Source organism: Vidua macroura, chromosome 2, assembly GCF_024509145.1.
Source record: "Vidua macroura isolate BioBank_ID:100142 chromosome 2, ASM2450914v1, whole genome shotgun sequence".
Taxonomy (NCBI): Eukaryota; Metazoa; Chordata; class Aves; order Passeriformes; family Viduidae; genus Vidua; species Vidua macroura.
The window spans coordinates 62,895,657-62,912,467 of NC_071572.1; the positions used below are offsets into that span (position 1 = coordinate 62,895,657).

At 45.4% G+C, this 16,811-nt stretch overlaps 1 protein-coding gene across 1 annotated transcript; it reads left to right on the forward strand.

Moving 5' to 3' along the window:
- The first annotated feature begins 558 nt into the window (after window positions 1–558).
- LOC128803996 (SH2 domain-containing protein 1B-like) lies at window positions 559–14,520 on the forward strand. Its single transcript, XM_053971371.1, is given in 5 exon segments — window positions 559–675; window positions 677–798; window positions 4,105–4,168; window positions 6,451–6,619; window positions 13,613–14,520. Coding segments are annotated over 5 exon segments (513 nt in total). The 3' UTR covers window positions 13,654–14,520.
- Window positions 14,521–16,811: the final 2,291 nt, after the last annotated feature.

Genomic DNA, 16,811 nt, shown 5'->3' on the forward strand with positions numbered 1-16,811 from the left:
TGCATCTCACCCTGTTCCTCCATTAAACACCTTGTGTCATTCTACAGCTTATTTTGAGGACATGTGTTTAAACCTCTGCATCAACAGAGAATTGCCAATTTTTTTCTGGCACGTCCTATGGCTTCATGACTGATGCTGATTAAAATATCACAAACACTTATTTTCTCTTCTCAAAATCACCTGAAAAAAGACAAGGGTTCTTTTAGATAATTTTTTCCTCCCCTATACAGTCCTGACATTCCTGAATCGTAGGACCCTGTTTGCTGGGCTTTGAGCGACTTTAAACATAAAAGTTAACTTAAAAATGTAACTATACCTCAGTGTCAACTTAGTGATTTCATAGCTTAGAGGTGTGATACATAACCCAAAACTCTGCTGGTATAATGTGACAAAAATGTCTTCCTTTTTGATGTGGACTGTGACCAGTGTAGACCAACCTTTTCCTGCCTCCACGGAGCTCATGAGCTGTCAAGCTGCAGAGCTAACCCACCTCACTGGGGACAGTTCAGTAAACAACACAGATGAACTCCTGTGTGTCCTTGGCACCTCCAGCTTCAGATGTCCACAGGAAGCTGCCTTTGGAACAAGGTTTCTTCTCATGCCAGGCTTCTGACTTGCTCTAGAATTGCTTTGAAAGGCAAGATACCTTGTTTTCTTTGGTCCATGGAATTCCCATTTTTTTCATGGAAAGATAACAAGAAAAACCTGTGAAGAGCTGCTGAGCAAGAAGAAAAAGAATGGCAGCTATTTAATACGGGAGAGTGAGAGTGTGGAAGGAGCCTTGTGTCTCTGTGTTTTGTAAGTATCCTAACACCGAATTTTTATGAGATTTCAGTTGGATCCAAAGACAACAATCATCTTCTCTAACATTGATAGTTCTTCCCTGATATTAACAGACTCCAAGGGAGTGTGTCTATGTATTCAAGTGGTGCTTTAGGTTTCCTTTATAGTGACTAGTGAGGGAGTGGCATTTCCAAAAAACTATTTTATGTAACAGATGATAAATGAACTATAATCTCGTGATGCTGGTCTCTCTCTGCAGAGAATAAGGGGAGCCCAGAGAAAATATTTCAGCCTGCCAAAATATGCTAAGATCCTTGCTCAAAGTAACTGCCTCTGTAATGATGAGTAAACAGCATTTTAGCACTGTTGAGACACTGAAAAGTCTCATGGTGTGTTACAAAACACTTCCTTCTTTGTAGACTTTCTGTCTGATAAAAGCTCAGCCTTGTGGTTCAAAGGAATTTTACCTGATATAAGAATATGGGCTGAAGCTGAAAATTACGAAGTTCTGTTTGAATTTATATGACAAATCCACAGACAAGATGGGCTTAGAAAACTGCTACTTCTAGTCCGAAGCTTTAATTGCTACAATTAAAATTTTATTATTTTCTTGTTCTGTAGGGAATAGCACTTTTATTTCCCTTTTTACACTTTTCATATATAATTGATCTGTTCATAATTTATTCAAAGTTTAAAAATGAGAATCTAGGTCTTTGTTTGAACCTATGAAGTTTCACACTCTCGTTCCAGATACATTTGAGTGTGACATAAAAACCTTTTGACACATCTAATTAATGAACAAATATGAGATGTTTTTATCAATCACTAAAAATGAATTTCTTATCAAATCAATGGAGAGGGGAGAAAAAGGGAGAGAGAAATGGAGTACTGTTGGGTTGGTGGGTAAAAGAAAGGAGATCTGCAAAATAACAGAATGAGTAGAAGAGAAATATCAAGTTGGGGACAAACAGAGCCCTCAGCAAGGGAGCTACAGGAACCTGCTTTCAATATGGTGTGGAATGGGACAATGCAGGGGCTGAGAGGAGGGCAGGGAGGTGGGAGGGAAGGCGCATGCATTCCTCCTCAGAAGGGACAAATGAGGAACCTGATACAGAGAAAGAGTGACAATGGGTTAGGCTTTGTGCCACACCAACACAGTTGCTTTTCATCTTTTTTTTTTTTTTTTTAAGGGGGAAAAATGGGGAACCTGACAGAGAAGAAAAATAACAATGGGTTAGGCTTTGTGCCACACCAACACAGTTGCTTTTCCTTTCATCTTTTTTTCTTTTTTTTAAGGGCAAAGCAGATTTGCTTTGTGATGTCTTGCAGACATACTTTGGCCTGTCACATTTGCCTCCCACAATATTCTGTGCAGACACATGAAAAATCATGACTTCCAGTTTGCCTCTGTGGGTTTTAGTGTTAAAAGCTGATAAAAACTGAAGTGTTCAGTGGATTTGCCTATAATCCTCACATGAACAAATGCCATAGTTAAACTGTGAGAGCAGCAGCAGTGGTACATAGATGGTGGCTTGCACAGGTCAGAGCAAGGCTTGTGTTCAGACAGCACATGGGATGGTATTAGTGCACTGGCTGAGAATTGCCCCAGAAACTGGGCTGCCTGGCCCAGTTCACTAGGCAAACTGCCCTAAAACTGGGGGCAACCAACACTGAAACTCTTAGTGATGTTCAAAGGCAACTTTTGAATTAGCATTACATCTCAACACCTTGTTTAGCAACTAACATGGTTTATGTGCAAACTGATAAACCCTTCTCAAATTAACTGATCTGTGGGCAGAGACACTGATCCACTTGCTACAGCAAACAAACAAACTTTCTTGTCCTTTTTTACTGGGATATGGGGGGGAGTGCATTTCCATGGAGGACGTGAGAGGCAGAATGGTGTGACCAGTTCTAATGCGTCTCTCCTCCAATCAAGCAAGGCACACGGCTCTTCCTTCACAGCACACTGTCTCTTTCATCTAGAATTATCCCAGGTCTCTGACAGCACCTCAGTTCAGACCTGCAGGTTTTACTACTGTTCTCCTTATTGTTCAACATACCCTTCTCCCTCTCACCTCGCTTTTCTTCCAGACCAAACATTTTGTTTATTTGTACCCTTTACTAGCTCTTGGTAAGCATTTAGGAGTTAATGAGGAGACAGAAGTTTCCATTTTAATGGTAGTTTCATGTTCATTTCATAAAAATTACAGTACCTGAATAATATCCAGGCAGAAACGTTTTAATATTTAGTTGATCAATAAAGAACAAGTTTCAAAAAGGATGAGTTCCTGGTATTTCTTTTTCTCACTTCTTTGTCTCTGTAAGCACTCACATTTGTAAAAGTACTTTTCAGCATGGAACACGTATATTTCCACAGATATCTCAAGAAGACAAGAAACAAAATATGCATTCCTGTGATACCACTTTTTGAATTAATTTAAATCTGTTATAACTGAAAGCCTTATTCTGATCTCAGTTCATAGTAAGCTTTTTGCAGAACAAAGTTGTTTATTTTCAGTAACCCTTCTGTGCAAGTGCCCTGAGCCAGTCTTCTGCCCCAAGATCCTCCTTCTCATGACAGTTCACTTCATATAGCCACAGCTGAAGTCCTCCTGATGAATAGGCACACAAGTTAAAAAATCCTGTTTTCAGATGCTGCTCCCCCCTCTCCCCAACGTCCTCACTTATTTGTGATGTATATTTTCTTGCAATTCTGCTACCTTTTTTGACCACAGTCACAATCTCCAGTCCACCTCCTGAATTGCTGCTACTGTGGTATCTGATAAAGCTTTTATTTCTGTTGACAAAATATATTCAAAGACATCAGTAGCCTCAGCGTTCAAACACCTGCTTATTATCAAAAATAACAACTAAAATGCTGGGAAATGCAAAGGAAGAACATTATTCTTAGAAGTAGGAGCCATACAGTCATTTTCTGGGTGCTGGTGACTAGAGGCCATTTTCTGCCAACATCTCTCTAAGAATTCAACAGCCTTCTTGTGACAGAAATGCAAAAAGAAGGTTAGAGCAGTGAGGAAGATAACAGAGAGATGAGAAGAGGTGATGTCTGTGGAATTAAATTACGCTTGTTAAAGGTCTATGTTAGGCTTAGTTCATATATTCTTTGAAATCCCTGGTCAGAGTAATCTTATATTTAAAGATATTAAACATTCACTCATTTTGTAATCTCTAGGATCTCTTCTCTTTTGCTTTCCTTTGTCTGTCTCGTATAATTTTACTGCACTTCTCATGTCTTTAACACTGTTTGCAGATATGTCCACTTTGTTAATGTGATATGTACACAATTTTTTTTCACAGCTTTGAGGACCTCATCTACACTTACCGTATCTTCAGAGAACACCAAGGATATTTTAGAATACAGGTGAGTAAGTCTCATTACATCTCTAAAGACTGCATTAAGGATCATAGATTTTTAAAAAATCATAAATTAAAAGATCTTAGATTCATCTATGATCAATGATCATTTTAATCTATTGTCATTTTAGTCTATGATCATAGATTAAAAAAAAATCCATAAACACAATACTATAGAAAATATTTCCAAGTTTGCTCTCTACTCAATTCTTATTATAGATGAACTCAAAAAATAGTTCGTGTTTGTAGAATTTCTTTATAATCTAAGTGGCTCTGTTATTTATTAACCAGCTGTTTTCTCATTTGATCATTTCTTTTTGATAGCACTGATGAAATATCTATTACTTTTCTTACTTTCTCCTGTTCTAATTACCTAATTACCTTTTTCTACTTAAAAGCACTGCTAGTGCATGCAGCATCTCATAGGGATCTGGGATATTGCAATGATCTTTTTGATTTAAAGAATCTATAATTCTGTGCGACTGTGAAGTGACAATGCCAAATAATGCTGCTTATTCAAGTAAAACAAGTATGAGACTAATGTATCAGTCAAATCCCCAAGCAATGTGAAAGGACACTTAAAAGCTGGCTCACTCCCCTGCTTGTAGTAGCACAGTCAAGAAGACTGCCAATATTAAGCAGGATTTAAGTGGAATGAGGAAATCACTTCATAAAGAACACTCCAAGCTCTCATATGCTGGTAATTTATTGCTTATTAGTGGTTTTGCCTTGTATGAAAGACACAATTTCTCATGAAGAAGAATGGTTTACTAACAAAAAATATTCTGTTTTGGACCTTAGCCACTCTACTGGGGTTATGCTGTCATTCCTGTCAGCAGGTAACACAGATATTTTTAGACTTTTCAAACTCATTCTTCCTTATAAAGTTTTGCCAATAATGTGAAAGAACAATTCAGTTCTTAAAAATTTTAAGTCAGATTATTTTGGCTTACTAAAATAATTGACTGAAATAATGTATTGATGGTGAAGGAGAGGTTATTTGTTTTTGTTTTTTTTTTTTAATGCCAGATTCACACATGAGCTTTCTAGAGTGCAGCAGGCTGGCCCCAACCAGCTAAGCACTCCCACAGCTGCTCACTCCCTCCCTCCTTAGCAGGACAGGGTGGGGGGAAGAGAACACAAAGAGCACAAGCAAGGGAACTCCTGGACCTGATAAAATACAGTGTAATAGGTAAATAGGTAAAGCAAAGTCATGCACACAAGCAAAGCAAAGACGTTTAGCAACTCCTTCCCATCAGGACACAGATATTTACCAACCTCCTGGAAAGTGAGGCCTCAGCACACACATAACTACAAACGTCCTCCCTTTCCCTAGGCTTTTATTGCTGACTACAGTGTCAGATGGGCTAAGATGGGACAGCCAGCATCTTGCACACCCCCAGCCTACTCCTCAGGGGAACCAAGTGCAAGAAAGACATCCTTAATGCTGCATGAGCACTGTTCAGCAACACCCAAAAGGTGGCTGTGTTATCAGCACTATTTCAGTCACAAATTCAGAGCATAGCACTATGTAGGATGCTATGAGAGAAGTTAACTCATCCCAGTCAAACCCAGTAAACACAGGCATTGGCACCCAGTCCATCCAGGGCTGAATGGAAGAGGAAGGATGCAGAAAACCAAAGAAAATAAACACGTTTCTTTGTTAGCTAGCAGATTAAGTGATACCAAAGCCCTGTTCTCATTTAATGACTACTAGTAGGCTGCTCACTGTCTGTCATTGCCTTGAAATCACAGGACTGTAAAGTCCGTGCACAGACCCCTGCAGGGCTGAGCTGCAGGAGCAGTTCAGTCCTGTCATATGAACCCACACTTAAAGAACAGTTTTTTGCACATGACCTTTGCTTCCCAATGCTGATATTTTGTAAAAGTTTGGGTTCTGTTTGTCACCTATTTCTTTGAAGGCAGCATTTTAAGTGAAAACTAAATATGTTATCCCTAAACTTTTGCTCTCAGACCAGAGTGTGGTGTGTAATGCTGTTGCTCTTCAACACTCTGCTGTAGTGGATTGTTGCAGCGCATAACTACACCAATAATTTAACTGATGTTCTTTTTGGAAAAAAAAAGATGGTGAGGGAGGTTACTTTTAGTGCCATAACCATGACTCCAAACAGGTGTCTCAAGTGTTTTAAGGACAGTGCAATATTCTGTCACCAAACCTGTTCACAAAACAGCTCCTTGGTAAATAAGAAATAACTTAGCATTCTTTTCATTTAGGGGACTCCATGTGAAGGGAACTTGCAAACACATTTTGTTATCCTTTCCTTACAGACTTCTAAAAGTGTTCCAGACAGGAACTTCAAAACATTAAAGGACTTAATATACACTTTTGAAAAGCCAAATCAAGCACTGATAATAAACCTCTGCTACCCAGTGAAGAAACCAAAGGCCTTGCGAAGAAGCCAGAGGTTCAAGTCAGGAATGGACAACATTTATGATGGTGAGAAACTTAGCTCTGCCTTTGTGGTTTTTTTAAAGATAACAGCATTGACAGGTTTGTGGTGAATATTTGCTAAACATTGTTTTGCATGGACAGAAGTTTTACATCCTCCCTTCTCTCTTATGTTCACTGAAATGGTTATTCTTATAGGTTACTTACCCTCATCCACTATAAATGAACAAATTAAAATCACTAGAGATACACAATGATGAAAAAAGCCGCCTCTAGCTCTCTCGTTCATGGATGCTTCTAGGCTGGAGAAGGCTGAGAACCAGTTTTATCCAATGTGCTTCTGCCAAGGTACCAGGCCCTTGCACTTGGGGGTTGAGGCTGTCCTTTACCTACATTGTCCAGGTTCCAAGATATTTTTATCTCAAAACCTTAATTCTAAGATGGGCAGGCAAGCAAGCCAGCTTGTGATTTGTGTTCAAACATAACAATCATATAGCCTTGTGCTCAGGATCACAGCTTTGGAACTACAGTTCAGCCTCTCATTGCTCTTCTGCTAATTTATGCTCACAAGTCCCAGCTGTAGGACAAGGACATGATGCTTCTACCTGACAGAATTATGCAAATGGATACAGTAAAGACAAAGGTTTTCATAAAGCTTTAGACTGTGTTGTATAGCCCCATGTCATCATTACATCCTTGTTTAGAGAAGCATGTCTGCAGATAGTGTTGATAACTTGCTAGTATCCCTCACACCATTCTTCATGTTCCTGCTGTACAGCACTGAGCTGCAGCATCCATCAGGCCATGGGCTGCAAAATTACCCTGAGACTGTTCCATGACCTCTGGCAGAGTGTGCCGAGAGCCCCAGCCAGGGCACACGTGAGTAAGGGAAATCCTTTTTTTTAAGTACAGATATCATAAAGGAAACAAAACTTTGCAGTCTCCACCCTGGCCTGTGATTTAAATCTCATGCCCAACAGCAGCTCAGCACAGTGGTGTGGAGCGGTGTTATGATTAAGTTATTAAAGTTATGAGAAATACCTCTGCCCGAATTAAGGTGCAAATGAGACCATATGTGCGGCGTGGATTTTTGCTCTCCCCGGCTGCACGCGGCTCTTGGGAGCCCGGCTGTGGCGTAGCTTCCACGTGCTGCCAGGGTTTGCTGCCGCGGGTTCCTGGACACGGCTCCGTGTCTCGGGTGCATGGGCTGGCCAGCCTCTGTTACCGTGCGCTAGGGACCCGGCAAAGAGGAAGGAATTTGTCCATTTACTCCGTGCTTAGCAGGAACGGTTTATTGGTCACGCGGCGCGGTTCGATGGAAAGACGCAACCCCTCCCGGCACTCGCATGGGAGAAAATGGCGTCTGACTGCCGGCGGGATAGGGCTTTATGGAGGGGTGGGGCGAGAGGATCCACGGCCTGCCGCCTAATAGGGGCGGCTGCCGTGGCAGTGACGCCAGCAACCGCGACCAACCAGAGAACCCCGCAGGGGCGGGCACCGAGCCACGGGCTGAGCGGGATCGTGTGGCCAGCACGGGGTTTCCCGGGGCCGGATGGCAGGGTGGTTACAGGAGCGGCACAGGGGTAAGAGCTGGCAGCAGGCAACATGGGGGCAGAAACCGCGGGGGGGGACAACACGGGGGAAACGCGGGATTACAGAACTTGACTTATTTTAACATAAATTAAAAACCCTAATCTAAACCCAAACTCCGGGATGCAACATCTCCCCGCTTAATAAAATATAAAAAGAAAGCAGTGGTGTTGATTCAGTCTCTCAAGCGGTGGCCTCTTCTCCCAGCTTCTCCTGCTGCTGCAACTGCAGTGACTGCTACGCAGGTGGAGAGGGCCTGGAGATGGTGCTGGTGCTGGTTCTTCTTTGGGTGTTTAGGGATAGGGAAACTGGGACAACTTTATTACAAACATGGGGATTTGGGACACACACAGACTGGGACTTTGGGGAAAAACATTTTTTAAGGAGATTGTAGGGTCCTTTTTCTTTTGCGTCGCCTGCGGTTTGATGCAACCCCCCGATTGGTGGGGTCATCTGCCGCACTCAAAGGCACCCTGATGTTCTGAACTACCACCTGCACAGTTACTTGATAACTCACAGCTCCCCTTAAGGTGCTGTGGCCTGCCTTACTTTTATCTTCACGCGAGGCAGGTGCGCGTTGTTTCTTCAGTTTTTTGGGGGAATGGGATCTTCCTCCCCCCCTCTCCCCCCTCCCACTTTCCCTGGGGGTGCCCTGCCCAGAAACGGACATTGAACCACAAAATGTCCTCTCTGATTGCAGTGGAAGCACTGGCGTCTTGCTGGAGGCTGCTTCGGACCAGCGTTCTTTGGAGGCACGGCATCTAAGGCAGCAGTGTTCATGGATGCCGCTTCCAGGATAGACTTGTCCTGAACCTCCGATCCCTCTACATGCCTCTCATCTGTCGGCTCGACCCGTTCCACGGAATCTGGAAAATGCTCAGAAACACACATCCCCCTGCTTCCCTCCCTCCCGGGTCTCCGGGAACCCTGGGACTGCAGAGGCAGGGGCTCCGATTCCCCCCCCCTCCTTTTCCCTCCTGCCCAGACGTCTGGGGCCCATGGGAACTTGGAGGTAGGGGTTCCCGTCCCCCCCCCCTCCTCTTCCCTCCCGCCCGGCTCTCCGGGGCCCATGGGAAGATGGGGACAGGGTGAGGGCAACAGGACGGGGGCTGCCTCCCTCAGGCAGCGGGGTGGAGATGGCAGAGCTCTCCCCGGTGGGGGAGGGCGGAGTCGATGACTCAGCAGGGACAACATGCAAAGGACTGGAGAGAACGCCCACACGAGGGGGAACAATGGATGAGGGAGTAACCTGACCTCCCGAGGGGGCAGCGCCCACGCCCACAGGGAGGCAGGTTGGGGTTGGGTCAAAGGCGGGGACACCGGGAACAAAGAACAGAAAGGGGTTGTGGGAAGAAGAGACCCTGCCATGTGGCCGCCCTCCATCTTGGGAAGACAAAGGGATCAACCACGTGGCCTCGGCCTCCTCAGAGGAACAAAGAAAGGGGTTTAAAGAAACAGAACTGCGCGGGGTAGCGCCGAAACTGGGATTTTCAACTGGGAAAAAGGGATTGGAAAAGGGGTTTAGGGTCGTGGCCTCAGCGAATCGACCGATCTCGCTAAGGCAGGGACGCCGGCGTGGCTTGGGGGAGCCAGGAGCACGGTCCACATTTGTGGAGCTGCCCTGCGTCTCAGATCGACGGGGTGCCCCCCCTCGCCCACCCGGGTTAGGGGAAGAAGGGGTCGGAGAAGGGGATGGGGAAACAGATTCAGGGGGAGTAACAGATTTTCTGGATGGTTCTTTCCTTTCCCCAACCGAGTTTCGCGCGGGGTCTGATTTTACTACATCCGTGATCAACAAATGGAATTTAGGGAAGCAGTCATCTATAGAGGGATCCCTACCGATCCCCTCTGCTAGCCTTTTTCCCACTTGCTCCCAAAATTCTGTTTTGCGCGCGTCCTCGGTAGACAGACGGGGGAAAGCAAAGAACAACCACCGGACAAATTTCTTAACTAAATTTTTTGGGTATTGGCCCTTCACCAAAAGGATTTCTTTAACTTGGGAATAAAATTCCTTTTGTTGGGCAGATAGCACGGTCCCCATGCTTCTTCCACCCAAACCACCTCACCCCTGGGGCAGTAAAAAAGAGAAAAAAAAGCAAAAAAACGCAGGCGACACCAGCGGCTGCCGTTCGTGCTGCGCGCCGCACGTCCCAACCTCGGGAACACGGCCAGCCCTCCCTGTATTAGCTGGACACGTTTCCACGACTAATACTTACCAGACTGAAGTCTCTGCAAAGAAAAGCTGCCACCAGGGTCCGGGAGTCCTGGGAAGTGTTCTTTCTTCTGCCCTCCTGGCTGCGAAAGTTTGCACTTCCTGTCCCACGCAGGACACACTGTCTGGTCCCTCGTGGGCGACGGAGACTTCACTGACGTACTTTGGAGAGTCCCTGCTCTCGGTTTCTGTCCGGCACGGAGCTGTGATCCGGCGTGGATCGCTGCCCGCTCTGGCTTGGCAGCGGCGCTCCCCCCTTGGCGGCGGCGCGGCCCCTGGCCGGCGGCAGCGGCTCCCGGCGCTGTTCCTGAAGCTCCGCGGTGAACCTCCGTCCACGCGATCAGCTCAGCGCTGGCCTCGGCACCACGTTCGGGCGCCAATTGCGGCATGGATTTTTGCTCTCCCCGGCTGCACGCGGCTCTTGGGAGCCCGGCTGTGGCGTAGCTTCCACGTGCTGCCAGGGTTTGCTGCCGCGGGTTCCCGGACACGGCTCCGTGTCTCGGGTGCGTGGGCTGGCCAGCCTCTGTTACCGTGCGCTAGGGACCCGGCAAAGAGGAAGGAATTTGTCCATTTACTCCGTGCTTAGCAGGAACGGTTTATTGGTCACGCGGCGCGGTTCGATGGAAAGACGCAACCCCTCCCGGCACTCGCATGGGAGAAAATGGCGTCTGACTGCCGGCGGGATAGGGCTTTATGGAGGGGCGGGGCGAGAGGATCCACGGCCTGCCGCCCAATAGGGGCGGCTGCCGTGGCAGTGACGCCAGCAACCGCGACCAACCAGAGAACCCCGCAGGGGCGGGCACCGAGCCACGGGCTGAGCGGGATCGTGTGGCCAGCACGGGGTTTCCCGGGGCCGGATGGCAGGGTGGTTACAGGAGCGGCACAGGGGTAAGAGCCGGCAGCAGGCAACATGGGGGCAGAAACCGCGGGGGGGGACAACACGGGGGAAACGCGGGATTACAGAACTTGACTTATTTTAACATAAATTAAAAACCCTAATCTAAACTCAAACTCTGGGATGCAACACATATGCCATGAGTGACAATAGTATGGGTTTTATTTGATAGTAAATAAGAGAGGGAGAGAAAGAAAAAGGAGAGTAAAAATAAGCGAAAGGAGAAAGAGGTGGGCGGACAGAAAGAGAGTGTCAGAAAATATCACCAAAATATCATTGTGGATCCCAACAATATTCTGTTCATCCTCTCAGCTGGTCTTCTTGGTGGTGAAGGTCCCCTCTGAAAGCATAGATTCTGATGGGTTAATATACACTCAGGCTGGGTAGGAAAACCCAAGCACCTCCCTGGGGCAAGGAGGAGTTTGCCATTGCTCTTACAGCAGACTCTGGGTTTTTTGCATCACGTCTGCACGTGATGGTGGTGCAAGGCTTCAAGAACGACTCTGGGGGATACTTCAGGGAGGTCTTTGATGAATTAAGGCACTCTCTCAGCTGCTTCTCATGTGAATGTCCCATGGATGTGGTCTTCCCAAGGTTGGGGGTTCCACAGCTGGGCCAGTTTGTGTAAGGGAGGATGCTGCTCCAGAGCAGCAACATGCCAAAACTTCCTCCCCCCACCTCGGCGGGGGGAGAAATCTGTGCAAACCTCCTCCCAGAAAAGGGGTCTGTGGGCTATGGCCTCCCTCACCCCAAAGCAAGGCAGAGATGATTCTTAGTACAGTTGCTGGGTTTGGCTCACATTCTTTTCCTTGTTTACTTGTTTGTTTCAGGTGATTGAAGAATGAGCTTTCCTTTATCTAATCTCAGTAGTTTGACTTTCAGTCCAAAGTTCCGGTCAGGCAACTTCAGGGAGGCTTCTTTGCTTGTAGCTTCTTTATTCAGTTTTTGTTACAATGAGCAGAACTTTATATCAAAGTCTGAGGCATGAACTATTTCAGTCTCTGGCAGGCAGCTCCTCTGTGCTACAGTCGCTGGGGTTTCACACACAAGAACAGTGCAACCACTCTGGCCGAGCTCCCCCAGCACTGCATGCACTGCTGCAGTTTTGGGGCCTGAGACCCAGCAACCTTCTGAGGGGAAGCCACAGAGACACATTTCCCACGTCATCAACATTACCTTGTCACCTGTATCACATGGCAAATATGCCACATTTGCTCTAAAAATGTTGTTATGGTTTCTTATCATTGCTGTTGCAGGGAGACAGAAAATATTGCAGTAACATGGATATGTTTTTAGGAAGAATCAGGTGTAATATGAATTTTATTTTTGGTCCTGCAATAGGAATTTTTCCAGAAGATGCACAATGTCCTCATCTGGTCTCAGAGGGAGGAAAACAAACCCTTTCATTTCAATGCCAAAATATATGTAGCCTTCCATAAAAATTGAGGCTTTCTAGAAATAATCAAGCTACTTTGGAATAACTTTTATTAAATTTTTAATTAAGTTTCACTTATATAGCATTCCAAACGTCCCTCTCAGGCTGCATTATTACATGCCCACAACAGGGGCTTATGTAAATGTCATGATGGCTCTCTCCCAAACACAGGCACTGCCCAAAGCACAGCAGTGCTCCCTAAAGCAAGCATCCTGTCCTGTCCCTCACATGCCATCAGCAGTTGGCATTGCAGCACACATGGCACTGAGCGCTCCAGTGCAACCAGTGGAACACCTCAAGGGACTGGGGTCACAATCCTGGTGGTTGGAGATATTTGAGCTTTGTTTTCTAGCCTAGGAACAGCTTTTCTGAGGGCAGCTGCTTGAAGAGCAATAGGTTTCCATAGTGGAGCTTTGATTTCTAAGCATTAAATTTCTGCCTTTTCCCTGGCTTCTCAAAAACCATAACCAATCTTACAAAGTCTAAGAGAGAACAGTATTTTTCAGGCTCTCCTCCTTTAGTTGAGATGAGAACTTTTCTCTTGGGTATTTATTTACAGAAGAAGGGATGCATTATGAAAGTGACAGATATCTCAGCTACTGATCTGATTTACCAAGAATGGATGATTTCTGACCTGTAACTGTTCCTCAGGAAGGAGGAGGTATCATGTGGATACAACTGCTTACAACAGTGCTTGCTGGCTCAGAAAAGGCAATGCAGGCTTTGCCTTTCCCTGGAGAATCCGGTCCATAGGACAGGGGGCCTAAATGTTGGACCTGCAATAGCACACTGAGGAACCAAATTGAGTTACTGATAGCTGCCCTGCCACAGGCCGTGCTGCTTCCCACAGCTTTTCAGAAGAGTGCCTTGCAATGACATCTTGTTTTGTTTGTATTGATTACTTCACAGAAGTTGAACACAGCGGTGATTATGTTGATGTGTTACCCTGAAAGATCTGCACCTCATGGTTTGGGAAGCTGCCATTCCAGGATGTGCCCCGGCACAGTGCCCCAGGTGGGGAGAGCTTCCAGCTGGGTGTCCTCTGCTCTAGATCTGGAATTACCCTCCTCGTTTTGCAGACTGTCAGAGAAGCTCTATCTTCAACCAGTAGATCTAGTGTAAGCTTGTAAGCTATTATGCATGTTCACTCAGCAATAAAAGAAGTACATTTCGTTAGACACAAACACACACATAAAGGTACGGGGGAAGGTGTCCATGGATGTGTCTTCTGGGTGGTTTTTAGCCAGCAAATTGTCTAAGATGTTGACTGCTAGAGTGAACATCTTCTAACAGAATTCTGTTAGAAGGCAGCAATATAAATACATTAAATGAATAGGTATAAAGAAGTAATTTATGGCAGAATTGATAGGTGTTGATAAAAACCATATATGACAAAATGATTAGCATTTTAAGATGCTTTAAAACCCCCAAACTCTGTTATTTTGCACATGATTCATGTTACCTCATTGTTGGAGGAATGAATAGTATTTCAGCAATCTCAAGGAATACTAGTAGTCTTTCATTTGAATAATGCAAATTAAAACAAAAATGCTGTGTTAAATCCATGCCATAAAAAATAACCAACCAGAGGAAAACGGTTTGAAATACTTTTAAGGTTGAGGAACGGCTCTGGCAGATTACAAGAGGACTACAAGTTCTACATAAATGTCAGCATGAACACATCCTTCTTTTAATAGGTTCTTTACATATGGGAATGCTTACTCCATTTCATTTTCTACTGCCATTAGTTCTGTATTATGTATATGTCTTTTGCTGTTTTCAGTTTTTTTAATGCAAGAATTTGCTTTAATATTAACCCCAATTTAAAATACTTAATAAATACTTCAGTTCTGAAGGTGGCCTGCAACTAGCAGCCACAGCCAAAACTGGAATGTATGTCCTGACTCTTATAGTCACTACTACAGACTCGCTCACCATTTGAGACTGTGAGGAAGACATTTCTATTGGTTGTATGTTTAAGACACTTCACAAATTATTTTTGTATTTTAATGGGTAATACTAGTTAGATTTTTTTTTCTATTATATTTCTCTCACACCATTATTTGTCAAAGGAATTTTAGACCTTTCAGTGCTTTGGACTTCATTATGAATTTATCAGTGCTGAAGAGTTTTTGGCTCCAGGCTCAACTAGTATTTGTAGCATGAAAGAGACAAAAAAAAAAAAAAACAACCTAGACTATTAAGTAACCCTAGCAATGACAAAAAATACTAAAATATGTGTCCAAAACTTCATTAATTGAAAAGAAAGTAGTTGTCCATGAAAAATTATACTCTGGGACATAAACACCCCAGCCCTTGCTCTGTAGAAGCACATAACTGACATTTCACTTGCAGAATCCAGCAGCCTGTCTGATAGCAGGTTATCACAGGTACCAGACTGAGGAACTGCCATGCTGAGACACTCCACCTCCAGCAGCATGGTCCTCCACAAAGCACAACACTGTAGTTTTTCTGAAATGACAGTCTCAGCAGTCCCCCAGATGCTCACTCGGTCACACTGATGTTCAGCCTTGGGAAAAGGCCGAGTGACAAGGAATCCCAGCCTATGCCTCATGGTGCCTATTGAGTGACTCTGATGGCTGAGCAGAGGACAGGGGCCCGCAGTGGTGTCTTTTAGGTGGCACTTGACAGAGTGTTTTGGACTCAGATTTACAACAGTCGTGGTGGCTGTAGCTCCTGGTCCACGACTGAGGTGACTCCAAGCCCACACTCCAGTCACTTCCCCAGCATTCCTTGCAGCAGTCATGTGAAACAGGGGACATAAGAAGGATCAAGGACTTAGAAGAGGATAAAGAGACACAATGACATTTACATTGCATTCACATTGCTCGCCTGTCCTTTACGGAAATGTTTGTCCTATTAACAGTATAGGAAAATATAGAGGCCGACATAGATGTTCCTACACATATTTGCAGGCCTAATAGGCAGAAAACAATCCATGCAACAAGTTGAGAAAACATGTTCAAAAGCTTCACACAGCAACATCTACCTGCCAACATGCGAAAGGTGGATGAGTGCATGTTTGTCCATGTTGGGGGGTTGAGCAGTGGAGGCGCGGAACTCTTGTTCCCTCAAACTTCGAGCACATGGTGTAAGGAAGAACATGGTCCAAGAAGGGCATGATCCTGGTGTCCCGGGGCGGGTACGAGGAATGGCTTCCTGTTGCAGCGCAGGCAGCAGGGCCGGGCGCTGTGCCCGCAGCAGCCTGTGGGGGTCGCTGTGTGAGGGGGACGGGTGGCCGGGTCGCAGGGCCCCGGGGTCGGTCCCCGCTGTCGTCAGGACACCGCCAAAACTTCCCCCTCCCACGGGAGAGGCCAGGGAACCACAGGCGGGAGGGGAGGTTGGCTTCTGGCGGGGCTTAAGCCCTCCCCAATAGGAGGGGAAAGGATAATGGGGACTAGAAAGACAGCGGGAAGGCGAGGCAGGGCTGCGGGTGCCAGGTGGGAAGCGGCGGCAGATCCAATGGGAGGCGGCCCTCCAGAGGCTGGGTGGCTGGAAGGAAATGGATTGATCTGCATCAATCCATTTCCTTCTTTTGGAAATATTTTTGTTATCTAAAGTAGTACTTTCAAGATGATTTTTAGAAGGTGTAAAAATGGAGATCATCATTTGTATCAAAGAAAGACAAAGAAAACCCCTTCAAACCATCCATTCCATCATTTCAGTGTTGTATTTTTGAATTTTCAAGATCTAACTCAAATTCTCACTTTAAAATCACTTTTAGAGGCTCTTTCTTCGCACAATTTGTTATTGATCCATTTCTATGCTTTAAAATGCTATTTAGGGAAGAGTCATTTACTGTAACTACTTCACAGTTAGAAAATAACATCAAAGGTGAGGGAGGGAAGTTCGGGAGAGAGGAAGTTCAGGAGGGAGGAAGTTCGGAAGGAAGGAAGTCGGAAGGAAGGAAGTTCGGAAGGAAGTTCGGAAGGAAGGAAGTTCGGAAGGAAGGAAGGAAGGAAGTTCGGAAGGAAGGAAGTTCGGAAGGAAGGAAGTTCGGAAGGAAGGAAGGAAGTTCGGAAGGAAGTTCGGAAGGAAGTTAGTTCGGAAGGAAGTTCGGAAGGAAGTTCGGAAGGAAGTTCGGAAG